Source organism: Cricetulus griseus (genome assembly GCF_003668045.3).
Source record: "Cricetulus griseus strain 17A/GY chromosome 1 unlocalized genomic scaffold, alternate assembly CriGri-PICRH-1.0 chr1_0, whole genome shotgun sequence".
NCBI lineage: Eukaryota > Metazoa > Chordata > Mammalia > Rodentia > Cricetidae > Cricetulus > Cricetulus griseus.
The window spans coordinates 16399240-16415421 of record NW_023276806.1 but is presented as its reverse complement, the minus strand read 5'-3'; the positions used below and the strand labels follow the sequence as shown (position 1 = coordinate 16415421).

Below are 16182 nucleotides of genomic sequence, written 5' to 3'. Positions count from 1 at the left end.
AGAAATGGAAACTCCAGCCAATGATCGTGACACACACCTGTAAGCCACACGGCTCCTCAGACTGAAGAAGTGGAAACTCCAGCCAATGATGGTGACACACAGCTGTAAACCACACCGCTCCTCAGAATGAAGAAATGGAAACTCCAGCCAATGATGGTGACACACACCTGTAAGCCACATGGCTCCTCAGACTGAAGAAATGGAAACTCCAGCCAATGATGGTGACACACACCTGTAAGCCACACCGCTCCTCAGACTGAAGAAATGGAAACTCCAGCCGATGATGGTGACACACACCTGTAAGCCACATGGCTCCTCAGACTGAAGAAATGGAGACTCCAGCCAATGATCGTGACACACACCTGTAAGCCACACCGCTCCTCAGACTGAAGAAGTGGAAACTCCAGCCAATGATGGTGACACACTCCTGTAAGCCACACCGCTCCTCAGACTGAAGAAGTGGAAACTCCAGCCAATGATGGTGACACACACCTGTAAGCCACACCGCTCCTCAGACTGAAGAAATGGAAACTCCAGCCAATGATGGTGACACACAGCTGTAAACCACACCGCTCCTCAGACTAAAGCAGGAGGGTCTGAGTTTCAAGGCCAGCCTGGGCTAGACCGCTGTAGAACTATGGAGCTGGAGCTCTCCAGCTGAAATGAGAAGGAAACACGTAACCATTTCTCAGCTGCAGCCTGGGTTACCATGCTGTACAAAGACTTACCTAAATACAGTATGTGTTGGAAGCTTTTGCTAAGTGTGTTTCTAGGAAACTGAGGAGACCCCATCTGGAGATAAGTGGAATTGCTGGCTGAATGATTAGGCTCCAATTATGAAGGAATGTTTTTTTGCATCATCTAAATTTTGATGGCAGCTAGATCCATGGAAGAGATGCCTTTCAGTATACAAACAGTGACAGCAGCAAAGGACTTGTAGTTCAAGATGTTAATTGCACAGCTGCCTGCCTAAGCTGATGTGGTGTTCCAAATTTCAGTCAAATCATTCCTGGCCCAGAAGACCTTCCCTCCCCTTCCGCCACTGCCTAACACTCCTGCCTGACATACTCCAGCCCCCAGCACAGGGTCACTGCTGTCACTTGGGGTCTACTTCCTCTGCTAGACCTCAAGCTCTTCAGAGGCAGAGGTTTGTTTCCTTTGCCAGCCTTAGTTACTAAGAAAGATTTGATGGACAAATGTGAATGAAGGACATTGAAAGGTATCCATCAACAATGGCTTGGTGACTCACTCGCCTCTGGTTGGGAAAAAAGTTCTGAAATTAAAGGAAGTGATGACTGTGCAGTAGACTGGGCTGGGTTATACAGTATGAAATTTTTACCTCAATGGCATTGTAAGCGAAGCAAACAGAGTACAGGGCTTTAGCAGACCTGGTTTGCCTTCCTTAAATGTTCCCAGTGAGGCTGCACATTTGAGAACCATTGCTCCAGGGGGTGTGGAGAAACAGACCTAGGAGAGAAGGCTCACAGTAGTCACATCCAAAACCAGCATGTAGGATGGCTGCGCTGTACAGTGGCTCAGTTTTAGAGCACACACTAAGTAGAGATGCCATGGTCATAGTGTTTCTTCACAGCAATAGAAACCCTAAGACAGACAGACAGCTAGATGGAAAAATAAGTACATAAATAAATGTAGTAGACGTGTCATATCTATCTGCGTATTGTTTTGGTCCAACACTGCAATGTTTTCAGGCACTATAACATTTTAGCTGAATGAGCTTAAATTTATATTACCTAAGAAAAACATTTGAAATAACTACACTCATACCATTTAATATCGCTGTTTTCCCTGAGTTCACGTTGTCTGCATTGTTTTTAGATTATACTAGATGAAAAGTAATTGGAAAGGAAGCATGTTAGCCAGTTATCTGCTTATTTTTCTTTTCTTTTTAAGCCACTTTTCCTGGTATGTGGGAGAGAACAATAACAATAGGAAGCGCTGGCAAGACTTTCAGTGTGACCGGCTGGAAGGTGAGGGGGGGAGGGTACCGCCGGGCTGGGGGTGTGGCTCAGTAGCAGAGCAAGTACTTTGCCTGGGTTCAATCCCCATTACCCTCCAGAAAAAGGAGGCTGTTACAAACAGAAACCCTGACTTGGAAAGAGAAACTGAACCCATACTTTATTTTCTACAGACTATTTTGCATTTTAAATGCACACATAATATATGTGAGGTTTTAGACTTAGTGATCTTTTCCATATTTGCTGATTTGTTTGGCTGCCATGTCAAGTTTCCGCCTTTTATTTTTTAATTACATGTAGTTACTTGGGTTCCAGGGACGTGTGCTGTGGTGGGTGTGGGGAGAGCAGGCAATGCATTGCAGTCAGTTCTCTCCAACATGTGGATCCCACGGATTGAACCTGGGTCCTCAGGCTTGGCCACAAGCAAGTTCTTACCCTCTGAACCATATCACCGGCCCACATTTCATTCTTCTTAAGACCAAGTAATTTCCTTAAAAGAAAGAAAAATCAAGTACTTTAAAATTTTTATGAGTGATCAACCACTATTACGTTTTCTTCACAAAGAATATTGACCTATGAAAAGAGGAAAAGTAACACTGGCTAGTACTCTGGCTTTAACTGTAGCCCGAACGCTGAGTGTTTGTAAGAATGCTAATTCTTTTCATTCTTATAAGCACAGTGTAAAGTGGGCAAGGCTTTCACCCCTGTTTTACAGATTATAAAACTAAATCACAGGAACTTTTACTGTCTTGCCTGAGATTACACTGCTAATAAACTCGAGCCAGGCCAGGTAGCCCACCTTCAGAGTCCATGCACCAGCCACGGTACTGTTGATCACAACAGTATATTCATCAGGATCTGTAATCCTGAGCCACAGGGACTGGAAGCAAGAAAATCAGGAAGCCATCATTCTCTTTTAGTGAGTTCAAGGCTACCCTGGGCAACAGGAGGTTCAAGGCTAGCCTGGGCTACAGGAGATACTGTCTCACAAAACAACAAATAATCCCCCAATTGAAATTCAATTGTCTTTGAGCCTTACACATGCTAGACAGGGCTAAGTAAGGCACAGGGACTGCGGGGAGACCAAGAGAATGGGAACTGGTGTGCTCTGATTGTGGGGGTGTCCTCTGAGCTGCGAGCAGTTACTTGTGCCTGTACTTCCAGGGCAACTGCTGACTTTTGTCCCTCCTGAGTACCTGAAGTGGCACACTGCAGAGGGGAAGGGCTGGCTCACTCATCACAGGTTTTGTTTACCTTCAGAAAGCAGACTGAGTGGTGAAGACCCAGCTGGGAACCTCACAAAAAACAAGCCTTACCCCTCTCTCCTCCGGGAATATTTCTGAATTGCCTGTGTTTGTCACTTACACTAACTACTCTGTTAGATATGATATATACTCTTAGATTATGTTTTGAAATCTGCTTTTATTTTTTCCCTTCCCAGCTTGGCTGGAGCATTGGTCCTAAACACCTGATAAAACATTTACAGACCGTTCAACAGAACACATTTTACACTTGTGCAACTCCTTTACAGGTATGTGTCGGCCTTTGTGCACGTGGGAATGAGACAGATTCTCCACGAACAAGCCCTTCTAGCACAGTCTGGGAATTTTGGAGCAGACACATAAATTGGATAAAGCCTAATTTCAAGATCCATAATTTATGTCTACAAAGCTGCTCTGGTAACACAAGCTAACATATTTTAAGGGACAGATGACTTCAGTCATTCTTTGTACTGCCATTTAAAAGGAAAGAAAAGGTCCCTGGGTGTAGTGGTACATGCCTGTCATGTTAGCACTTGAAGCTTCCATCAGGAGAGTCATGAGTTCCAGGCTAGTCCAGGCCACACGGAGACTTCATAGTAAGGCTGGGCAATACAGGAAGACGGCATGGGAGGTGGGTAGCAGGCAGAGAACAAGCAGAGCTTTGCTCTTTACAATACTGGTTTTTCTTGCTCCCACTTCTCCCTTCTCTTCTGAGTCAGTACGCTGGAGGAGTTGCCCACAGGTTCCTTTGTTTCTAGCCCCCATGTCACTTACACCACCTTGCTGGGATCAGAATGATTTTAGCATTTCCTCTGAGGAACAAGGAACAGCAGGCTGGCTTTAATTTCCTCCTGTGCCTTCCTAGGTAACAGGAAACGTTGACTCCCTCTTCTCCCCTCTGGCCAGTCTTTAGATGGAAATTTAACAAGCTGGACCTCAGCTCTTCTCAGTAGAAAACGATTCATGTCTCTTTGTTCCCAAGTACACCATCTTTATCTAACACCCCTTTTCGGTTGGGATTGTCATGTCTTCCTCTGTTTGTCACATTGGATTTAAACATTTACATAAAACTCCTTCCTCATTAACCTATGAAGCTGGACAGTTCACAGGAATCTGGCTGTAACTTCCTTGCCACTAATCTTAATTGGATGACCTTTATTTATTCTTCCAGTAAATGGGGCCATAACTGACATTACCATGCTTCCTCTCCACTTTTTTTTTTTTTTATCTTAACATGCAGGCAGCCTTGGCCCAGGCTCTTTGGATTGATATCAAGCGCATGGATAGCCCAGAATGTTATTTTAATTCTCTGGCGAAGGAATTAGAAGTAAAAAGAGACAGGATGGTCCGTTTGCTTAACAGCGTTGGCCTGAAACCCATCATTCCTGATGGGGGTTACTTCATCATCGCTGACGTGTCTTCATTAGGTTTGTAAAGGATTTGCTATTTCACATCTACAGACACTTACATTTGAAATGAAAGCAGAGTAGTATGAGGGAAATGTGTCAAGACCAGAATGGTATTTTATCTCTAGAAGAGAATGTGTTTACAACACTTTCAACAATTCGCTTTTCTTTCAGAACTATTTACCGTGTTCTAGTGTGTAGTTGGAAATTCTGAGCATGAAACAGTACACTTGCAATAGTTCACTTGAAAGTTTTCTTTTGTTTGTTTTCTAAATGCCACTTGGTTGGAAAACTGAAGTTTCTAGAAGTTGTGAAGCCATGAGGAAATACTTGATTTTCAAAGGTGCTGAAATGAATGCTGTAAACAAGGGGAACAACTGACCTTCAGTGAGTCTGCTGCATACATATGAAGCACTCAGATACCCTCTTCTAGGACATGCTGCTAGCTCCTTCTTTGCAGGCAGGAAGGCTTAGACAGCTGTAAATAACTCCCCAGCATCATGCATCTGGAATCTTTTTAGTACTGTTTCCAGAAAGCATGGGATTAGTTATTCATCTTACACTGAGGTGTGGGGCACAAGACAGGGCTCATGTGTGGGGGGTCAGAGGACATCTTTGGAAATCACTTCTCTTCCACTACATGGGTTCTGGGACTTGAGTTCAGGTCAGCAGACTGCCTTTACTGACTGAGCCATTTTGCTGACCCATGCTTATCTCTCTATTATCTGTAGTTGATGATATAATCCTGAATTGCCACCAATGAATCTTCAAGTTGGAAGTCTAATAATGTTCTACATGGATCTTGTTGACCTTAGAGAATGGGTGGGACTATAGTCTAATGCCATAGACAATCTTACTTCAGTTTCAGTGTGCTTTTATATACGAATGCAACAAAGAAAGTAATGATCCAAAGAAGGTGGTTTTGAGTTCAGAAAAACATGTAAATAAAAACCAGAGGCAATACTAAATATTAACAGAACTAAATATTAGCATACTAAATATTAACAGCCCTTTCCCAGAACTTCTCGGGACAGGTCAATGCCTGGCACATGCTATGGATTATGTCTGACATGAAAGCAAGCCAGAAGGCCACGTCCAGATTCCGGGTACACCGAGAACAGCACTCAGCTCATCCTTTCACTAGACTGGGTTCTAGGGCTACGTTCTGACATCCATCAAGAATAAACATGACTTATAAATTGAATGTAAAAGTTCATCACAGGAGGCATGATGTCATACCCAAGAACAGCCCAGGGAACACAATGCACTGGAGGTGAAAGGCCTTCTGCCTTTTTTCCTGGAGCCTATCTCACAGTTTCCCAATGCATTGTTCACTGTGTGTCAGTCCTTGTCATGTCCCGACAGCTTTCTACATAAAACTTTCTTTAATATTTAAAAATATTAGTAATAATAAACCTTTGGGTATCCTTTACTGATTGATTATGATTGCTCTAATATAGTTTTCAATATTTTGGACGGTAATAACATTATATGCCACTGAACTTGAAAAACTGAAGTTTCTCATTCATGCTAACTTTTAGAAACCAGAGGGAAGGATTGTGTGTTAGCTTTTAGTGCGCGTGGCAGCATGAACATGGATTCATTAAGAGAAAGTGGAGGAAGCTCCTGAAGGAGGAGGGGGCTCCCTCATCTCTGTATTCACATGGGAATCATTTTGTGACACACATTATCCCAGGTTTCAGAAAACCGAGATGCTAGACTTTCCTTTCCTGGAACTGATCCCAGGCTATGCCCCCCCCCACCTCACCTTGGGCTGCAGGGGAGGCCTGCTCCACCTTGGGCTGCAGGGGAGGTGAGGCCTTCACAGGTTTTACTGTGCGCCTGTGCAGAACATACCCTTCCTTGTCTTGGTGAGGAGCCTTCCTTGGCTCCCACAGGAAACTTCTTTAGACTGAGATGCCCCTGTGACTCTCATCTGACCTGCATCCAATCTCTTCCTACCAGCTATTCTTTCGGTTTCAAATCTACAAGATTTTCCACCCAGATTTATTTATTTATTGAGGAAACAGGTGGAGGACACCTGGGAAATGACACTGGGGGTTCTCCACTGGATCCAGTTTTCCCCAGACAATAGACTCTGAGGAAGGGTTTATCACAGTGGTGTACTAAGCAGCCTTTGCATGTTGCCAGAGCCAGTCCATCCTGCGCTCACACTCATACCCTGCTTGTATCTTAGTTCTGAATACAGTGTGGTTAGGTAGGAGCCGGAAGGATTTGGATGGAAAACCCTTTCTGATGCCGTGGAAATGGGAGGCTATCCTTTCTTTATGACACAATACCTATGGGGGAAATATTAATATCTCAGCCTTGCCTCACATGAACAAAATTTAATTAACTGTGTGTGAATTGTGTCCTATACTAGGATTTAGTTCTCCCCTTCTTCTAAAGATAAAAAACTAAAATTTCATCTGGTGATAGCATAAGATTAAAGGTAGCCAGGAGCTACATGCCTTTAATCCCAGCACTTGGGAGGCAGAGGCAGACGGATCTCTGTGAGTTTGAGACCAGCCTGGTCTACAAGAGCTAGTTCCAGGACAGGCTCCAAAGCCATAGAGAAACCCTGTCTCGAGAAAAACAAACAAACAAACAACAAACAAACAAACAAAAAAAAAAAAAAAACCGGGGGGGGGGTGGTATTGGAAAGGAGAGATGGCTCTGTAGGTCAGAGCACATATTGCTCTTGCAGAGGAACAGAGTTCAGTTCCCAGCACCCAAGTAAGGCAGCTCACAACAGCCTGTAATTCCAACTCCAGGGATCACACACCTTCTTCTTGCTTTCTTGGATACCACACACATGCACAAGCCCATGTACATACACACAATTAAAAATCAAAATAAATAATTTAAAAGGAAAATAACCAGGCATAGTGTACACATCAATAATCCCAGCACTCAAGAAGCAGGACACTTGCCGTGTGTTCAAGGCCATAGTTCCAATCCAGCCTGGACTACAATGGGAAATGCTATTTCAAAAATTATAAATGTAAACCATAATTACCATTACACTTTACAATGAAGAGCGATGACTGACCATTTAATAGTTATTGAAAACATATGGAATGGCAGGTCTTTATTCTGAACTCTGTAAATATCACATTCTCACGAGAGCCGAATGACACTGGTGCTGTCACATCCTTACTGACAGCTGACAAAGACTAGCATCATGGGTTCGTCTTTCTGAGGGAGAAGGGGCACTCCCCATTGCTTCCCATGCCCTTCTCTCCCTGTGCTGGTGGCTACATGGACTTGCGTGGTCCACTGTGTGTGAGTGCAGCGTCAGTATGTCAGTCAAGCTCATCATGTCATGTAAGACTCCATTGCAGTGTATCCATAACCTCTAGAAGTTCTAGGTCAAACCTGTGTGAGTCAGGAGAAATTTTGGATCTTGACAAGCCTAAGTGAAAGCCTTGTTGTCTCAAATATAATTCACCCTCCACCCACCCTTCCCTGTGGTTGTAGATGCTGACCTCTCCGACATGAAGAGCGATGAGCCTTATGACTATAAATTTGTGAAGTGGATGACGAAAAATAAGGTAATGTTTACTGACCTCTGCTGTGCTGTTTTATCGTTCAAAGTGCTTTGAATCATCCTGAATTCTAGCTTTGTTTCTTCCTCTTTTCTTTATTTAAAATTTTTAGTTTAGTTTAGCTTAGTTTTTTTTTTGAGACAGAGTCTTATGATGTAGTGTTGGCATGCCGGCAACTTGCCATGGGGACGACGAGGCTAGCCTTAAACTCTTAGAGAGCTGCCTGCCTCTAAGTGACCTCTGCTTCCCCAGTGACAGGTAAACCATGTGAGCGAGCATACTGCCCTAATTCTAGCTTTCATCCAAACTGTCCACTTAGGACTCTTTGAGGGATTTTAAAAATATTTTTCTTTTTGAGAATTATGACCATCAACAGTATCTATTTTTAATTAATCTGTGGTCTCTTAGTAACATTTGGAATGTGTGTAGCTTTCCTATTGCATCATCTTCCTTTGTTTTCAGAAACTGTCAGGCATCCCTGTTTCAGCATTCTGTGACTCAGAGTCTAAATCACAGTTTGAGAAGTTGGTGCGGTTCTGCTTCATTAAAGTAAGTGTCTGTATTCTCACAAATGTGTCTCGTATGCCAATCTGTAAAGCACCTCTTTCCTGTTTCTAAAAATGATGTATGCGAAGCGACAAGACTTAGTGCCATGAGGTTAACTGTAAGTCATATTCAGCTTCTGTTTGCTGGTTTTTGTTTCTTTATTTGTGGTGTCTTGAAACAGGGTCTCACTCTGTAGCCCAGGCTGCCCCCTGTCTCGTGACAGGAGCCACCATCCTTGTGTCAGCCTTTTGAGAGGGGAACCAATACAATCCCACACCCTCCTCTGGCCTATGTGGAAGGATATGTGCCATTGGCTTTCTTGCGTCTGTGGCGTGTGCTCACACAGACACATTCACATACACATGGCTTAAAAAAAAAGGAGAAGAATGAATTGTTTTAAAATGAAAATAAAAGATGTCTCTATGGCTAGCTGAGAGCGTTCATCACCATTAGGCCATCCTAGAAGATCTGCTGTTTTTAAGATGTTATTACTGGGCTGCAGAGTGGCTCAGTGGAGAAAGCTCTTGCTGGGTAAGCGTGAAGACCAGCGCTCAGATACCCAGAACCCACATAGAAGCAAGACACAGGCAGAGCCCTGTAATCCCCTAAGCTGATGGCTACATTAGCCCAGAGTTGACGAGCTCTGGATTCAGGGAGACCCTGCTTCAATATATAAACACGACATCAATGTCCCGTGTTTCAGGTCTCCGCAGGTATGCACACACACTTGCCCCATCAACATGCAAATAATATATATATATATATCACACATGCATGTTATGGCTACTCAAAACACTGTGAGACTGAGGCAGTCTCTCTACTGACTCAACTCATTCATCCATAGTCTATCTAACATAACATAAATACTTTTTTTGTTTTGTTCTGTTTTTGTGATTCGAGGTAGGCTTTCTTTGTGTAGCCTTGGCTGTCCTGGAACTCGCAGAGATCCATCTACCTCTGCCTCTTGAGTGCAGGGATTAAAGACATGTGTTGCCACCATCCCCTGGTAAATACTATTTGTTTACTTTTTGAGATAACCTATCCACAAAAGACTTGCCATGAATAGAATGTAAGTATTTACAATAGAACAATGTAAGGTAAGAAAAGGTAAGGTTAATAAAGCATACCACCATAATGGTTGGCCTAAAATAAGTCCTAGTGTGTCTCCACTTACAATGAAGACATATTCAGGTAAGCCTTGTTAAAAATACTTTAGGTTGAAAATGCATTTACCACAACCATGAGGCTGAAAAATGTATATTAGCAATGCAGCATAGCTGGGGTAGCAGCCATTTGTCTTTCAGATCATGAGGCTCCTTGCTATATACATCATCAAAATATACGGTAAAATATCAAAATTCAGAGCATGGTTGCTACTGTCTGTCGTCATCAAATGAAAAAATAGCCAACAGAGCCACCACAAACCAGAGGCCATCTTTATAAATACATTATTTGAAAATACAAACATAATCAACAGAAGGAAAAAGTCACCTTAGGACTTCAGTTTTAGCTGGGAGTGGTAGTCTACATCTTTAATCCCAACACTTGGGAGGCAGAAGCAGGAAAATCTCTTGAGTTCAAGGCTAGCCTGATCTACACAGTGAGTTTGAGTTCCAGGACAGTCAGAGCTACACAGAGAAGCCCTGCCTTAAAAACAAAGCAAACAAAAACAAACTTCAATTGTAAACCAGTAAACACAGCCCTGCCCTTTTCTCTTCTTGGAAATAACTCAGGAGAGTTATAAAATGATTTCACAAATTAGCCAGCATGTAGGGAAGGGTGGCCAAGTATTGCTAAAGTAATGGTAGAAGGACACAATGCCTAGAAAGGATCTGTGTCTCAAGTAATAGATGGAGCCAGTGGACAGCAGGTACCAAGAACAGTAGGAGTTGCAGACGTTCTGACAGTGGGAGAAACAGGACACAAGTCTGTAGTCATGTTATTTAAACACTGAGGCTAGGTGAAAGGAAATTCTGGTTGGGCTGCGGATTTCCTCATTTATCTGTCAAGTGTTGCCAAAAGTTGGGTTGAGGCAAATTGGAGGAAAGGTCTTCAGTTAGGGCATGTAATTAGTACCCAGTTGGCTGACCTCTCCGTCTCTGCATTAGAGTTGTATTAAACTTACTGAGGAACAAGAGAGAATTTCTGTTGTCTTCTAGCACTGCCCACTTCCTTGTTGCTAAACATCTGCAAATCCATGGGGCTGGAGAGATGTCTCAGCCCTTAAGAGCACTGGCTGCTCTTCTAGAGGACCCGGGTTCAATTCCCAGCACCTAATATGGCAGCTCACAACTGTCGGTAACTCCAGTTCCAGAGGATGTATGACACCCTCATGCTGGCATACATGCAGGCAAAACACCAGTGCACATGAAGTAAAAATAAATAAAAACTTAAAAATCTACAAATCCATCTTCAGGTCGCACGGCAGCACATACACTCCTCAGATCACCGGCAGGGAGAGCTTAATACCACGTCCTGACACCATTTTGTAACGATAAATCTTTCTGCCAGCCGCTGGACTTTCCCCCCACCATGTTAGGACCACCAAAAGAATACACAGAGATTAATATTAGTTACAATGATGCTAGCTGATGACTAGGATTTCTTACTTGATAGCTCAGTCTTAATTATCAACCATAACTAATCTATATATTTTACAAGAACTTATATTATTGAGGACGCTGGCCTTATGCATCCTGTCTTCCTGGGATCACATGGCCGCTCCTGTCTCTTTCCTACACTCCCCAGAATCCTCCTCCACGCCTAGTCCCACCTATTGTGCTTCCCTATTGGTCAACAGTGTTTTATTCATTAACTAATAAGAGAGGCATATACACAGAAGGACATCTCCCACCAGCTTACCGTGGGCATTCAGTCAGAAAGCCCTTCATAATCACAAAGGCATTGAGATACACATCTTCAAAGGGCATCGAAATAAAAAGGAAAGACACATGAACAAAGCAGCCTTCAGAATATTCACTGCAAAAACGAACAATTGCTCTTAGTTACTGGGCCAGCTCTCCAGCCCTACAGCAGAGTTTTTCCTTTAAATCAAGATTTAGATAGTGAGAGTGTTCACTGCTATTGTGCGTTGCTGTTTCTAGGCCCTCCCAGTAGTCAGAGGTAGAGAATATATAAATGCATTTGTCCACATGAACATTTATCTGTCAGTCACACCTCTGTAACAAAGGGTGATTAGTTTCATACTCCCACAAATCTGCTTACCAAACTCCAGGATATTCACGTGACTTATATAAATGGAACACTATTTGTCTATAATGTATGCACATCCTTCTGTATACTTTAAATCATCTCTAGGTTATTTACAATCTAATACGATGTAACTCCATGCAAATAGATGTTATAGTGTATTGTTTGTGAATCATAACAAGAAAAAGAAATATGTGTATGCTTTGTGCAGGTGTAATTTTTTCTCTCACATATTTCTGTCATCAGTTGGTTGAGAAGCAGAATCCTTAGGTAGACAGAATTGATTGCATATGTACTCATATCTATATTTATTGAAAACTATCATAGCGTTAATTGTAATTTTTCCATTTCTGTGTTTGTAACTCCCTTCTTCAAGAGTTAAACCTGGTTCCCATCATCTAATTACTTAATACCTCTGTATGTGATTGACCTCTGGCCAGTCACACAATCACATTCTCGAGTGTGCACACACACACACACACACACACACACACACACACACACACACACACCCCTCAGTGGATGACCCTACCAACACACTGATCCCAGACCCTGTTCTACCATTTTCCCTCAGAGGTGCCTTCCTCAAAGCCTCTATGCCCCAACACTAGGCATTCTCTGATCCCACTTTCGGGCTCTCACACCTCATGGCAGGTGCCTCCCCTACTCCACTCAATGTCAGTACCCTGCATGGGCTGCCCTACCACACAGATGCTTCAGCAACTTGGACCCCTGTGTCGGGTCAGAACTTCCTCTGCTGATGTCAGCACCTTTGGCATGCACAGTGGCTGCCCTGGCTACACCATGCTACTCTAGGCTGCTTGGGCTCCCAGCCTCCAAATGTGGTACCCTCTTCTCTCAGCCCCAGAAGTTGGCTTTCCTGCCTAACCATTTTAGTAGCAATGGTAGAGGGATGGAGGGAGGGATGGAAGGAGAGAGGGAGGGAGGAGAGAAAAACATAAGACTAGATTTCCACTATTAGCTCTTCCATTTACTTTTATATCATGAACATGCATTGCTGGGATGGAGAGATGGGTCACCAGTTAAAAGCACTGGCTACTCTCCTAAAGGTCCTAAGTTCAATACCCAGCAACCACAGGGTGACTCACACCATCTATAATGATCTATAATGGGATTTGATGCCCTCTTCTGTCATTCAGGCATACATGCAGACAGAGCACTCTTACAAAAAAAAAAGATAAAATGTAAACAAAACATGAATTGCCTATTCAGAGGCTAAGAGGATTAGTTTTCAATAATCATAGCAGTTTTCCCCAGAGTATTGATTAGAATGAACTATTTTCCTCACTGAAGGCAAACTATAGTGAATAATACAGTTTTCACAGATAAGGAAATAGAAGCCTGAGCATATGACTGGGTTTGAATGGCAGCCATTAGAACTAAACCTAACAACTGCTGAGAGAGGTTGTCTTGGAGAATGGAGGGATTGACAGGGAAAGTGGGGAGAAGTCGCGCCGCCGGTTATTTTCCAATATAGTCGCCTCTGAAGTCATTGGCTTCTTTCTCTAGTTAAAATTAATTACATAGCTGCTTTCAGTTTTTTAGTTTTTGTTTTCTTTTAACAATATTTGTGAGTGTGTGTGCGTGTGTGTGTGTGTGTGTGTGTGTGTGTGTGTGAGAGAGAGAGAGAGAGAGAGAAAGAGAGAGAGAGAGAAAGAAAGAGAGAGTGTGTTCATATAGGGCAAAAGAGGTCATCCTAGCCCCTGGAGCTGGAGTTTTAGGCAGTTTTGTGAGCCACCCCACCCCACAGGAGTCCTGTGCAAAAACAGTACACAACCTTAACTGTTACGATAAATCTTTCCACCAAAAGCCGCCGAGCCCCACTGCCACGTGTGAGCTTTCTGCCAGCCGCCCACCTGAGTTAGGGCCCAAATTAATTCACAGAAACTTGTATTAGGTACAATGCTGTTTGGCCCATGACTAGGATTTCTCATCTGTTAGCTCAGTCTTAACTATCATATATCTATATATTTTATAAGACTTGATGCCTTATTGGCATCCCTCCTTGCCGGTGGATCACATTGCTCTGCTGGAGGAAGAGCAGAGGGAAAAGGGGACACTTCCTGTTTCCTTTGCTTAAATATGAGTCTCCTTGCTATGTCACTTCCTGCCTGGATCACCACTTCTCTACTACATTTCCCAGAATCCTCTTTGACTCCTAGTCCTGTCAAACTTGCTGTTTCATTGGCCAAACAGCTTTATTAAACATACACAGAAGTACTTTCCCCATCATCTCCTCTTTTCTGTCTAAATAAAAAGAAAGGTAACTTATCTTTTATAATAACTGAAGAAAACTATAACCATAACTATCTGTCTTTAACTCTATCAAAGACCACAGAAGGAAAATATATAAACTCTAGAATCGACAGAGACACTTAACCACTGAGCCATCTTTCCAACCCTCACATTTTGGTTTTTGCATTTGTGTTTTTACTTTGAAATTGTTTCTTCACATAAAAATAGATAGTTTTTTATGCCTTCAGTGGTTTTTATTTTGTTTTGTTTTGGCTTTTGAAACAGGGTTTCTCTACGTAACCCAGGCCGTCCTCAAACTCAAACCCTGCCTCTATCTCCCAAGTGCTAGGATTAAAGGCATGGGCCACGGTCACCACCACCACCACGTGGGTATATCTTCTGTGATTAAACATTGCTATATTGGTATGTAACGATACAATTCTTTTATTAATCTCCAGAAAGACAGCACACTGGATGCTGCTGAAGAAATCATCAAGGCATGGAGCAGCCCGAAGTCTTGATGTGAACCTGTGTGCCTTCCCCAGCCTCTTGCAAGGGCTTACTACTGAGAGCTGCCCCCTCACAGGCACTAAAAGGAGACCATCTGAAACATTTCCACGGTCTTTCTAAAATTAACCCTATTCCTAACAATATCCAGTACATTCTGGTTTTATTCAGTTGGAATATATTAAAACACCTTACACTGTAAATTTGTGGGGGGCAGTCTCTCTGTGTGGCATTTGCTCATACATGGAAACAGAAATCACATTGACATTTACTGTGGTGGCATGTGCCTGCAAGACCCGCACTTGGGAGGTGGAGGCTGGAGGTCGTCGTGGGCTACACGAGACACTCAGGAAAATGAAAGACACAAACAGAAGCAGCACATACTTCATGTGAAGCTTGTGGATTCCTGGCTCAGTCTGTAGAGATCATGGTAAGCTACAGACTCATGATGTCAGCCAGTTTCACTTTTCCATAGTGCCGGGAACCAAGCCACTGTGTCGGTGCCTATAGCTCCCTCCCAAGGGCACTGAACTTTGCTCCTGACTTTGCTTCTCTGTTCCTAGTGCTGCGGTGCCTTGCGGGTGGCATCAAGGTCCATAAGGGCTGCTGGGTTCCTCCTCCCTTGACCTTGCTGCCTCTGCTGTAGTTCACCTCTACTCCAGCTGAGCCACCCACTCCCTTGGCCACACCTTGAAACTGTTTCACCTGTGAGATGTAAATTCATCATCTCACTATAACCACCTGTCCTCTAGCTCGTGGTGTCCTGAACAACCCCGCCCCCACCCATCCTCCAGCTCATGTTTTCATGGCTGTGTTGTCTCTCTCCCTCTCCCCTCATCTTCCCCTCTCTGACCCTCTTTAAATGTATTACAATTACAAACCCGATGTGTCTCAGAAAATGGTCCATAGCCCCTTACATCAGCATTAGCTTAGAGCCTTTGTTGTTGTTGTTTTTTTGAGACAGGGTTTCTCTGTGGCTTTGGAGGCTGTCCTGGAATTAGCTCTTGTAGACCAGGCTGGCCTTGAACTCACAGAGATCCACCTGCCTCTGCCTCCCGAGTTCTGGGATTAAAGGCGTGCGCCACCACCGCCGGGCCACTCAGAGCCTTTTTAAGACAGACTCAAGACCTTTCCTTGAGAGATAATAAATAATCTCAGGACCTGACCCCCCCCCCACCCGTGAGTTTTGCACAGATTGCAATGTGCTGTTCTTCACAGGCCCTTCAGTGCAATTCCTATTAGACCTCACAACTACACTGGTTTCCTCGCCGACCCTAGTTTCCATTGTTCTGTCACCCCGGCCAGGACACTTTGACTTATTGCCATATTGTTTGAACTTGCCTAGCTGGCCCAAAACAAGAAAGGAGATACCATAATAGAGGGAGACATTTTAGGTTTACAGAAAAATCAGGCACTAGAGAAATGTCTGGAGATCTACAAGGATGACACCAGTTAACAATCTAAGCAACAG

General features: G+C 43.4%; 1 protein-coding gene across 3 annotated transcripts in view; it reads left to right on the top strand.

Moving 5' to 3' along the window:
* Kyat3 (kynurenine aminotransferase 3) overlaps positions 1-14914 on the top strand; it is a 50238-nt gene extending 35324 nt beyond the window's left edge. For all 3 annotated transcript variants that reach the window (XM_027395878.1, XM_027395879.2, XM_027395880.2), the window contains 6 exons: positions 1912-1988; positions 3418-3507; positions 4479-4665; positions 8125-8198; positions 8655-8741; positions 14663-14914. In XM_027395878.1, coding sequence (XP_027251679.1) covers positions 1912-1988; positions 3418-3507; positions 4479-4665; positions 8125-8198; positions 8655-8741; positions 14663-14725 — 578 coding nt within the window. In that variant the 3' untranslated portion in view covers positions 14726-14914. The remainder of the gene's footprint in view (positions 1-1911; positions 1989-3417; positions 3508-4478; positions 4666-8124; positions 8199-8654; positions 8742-14662) is intronic.
* The last annotated feature ends 1268 nt before the right edge of the window (positions 14915-16182 follow it).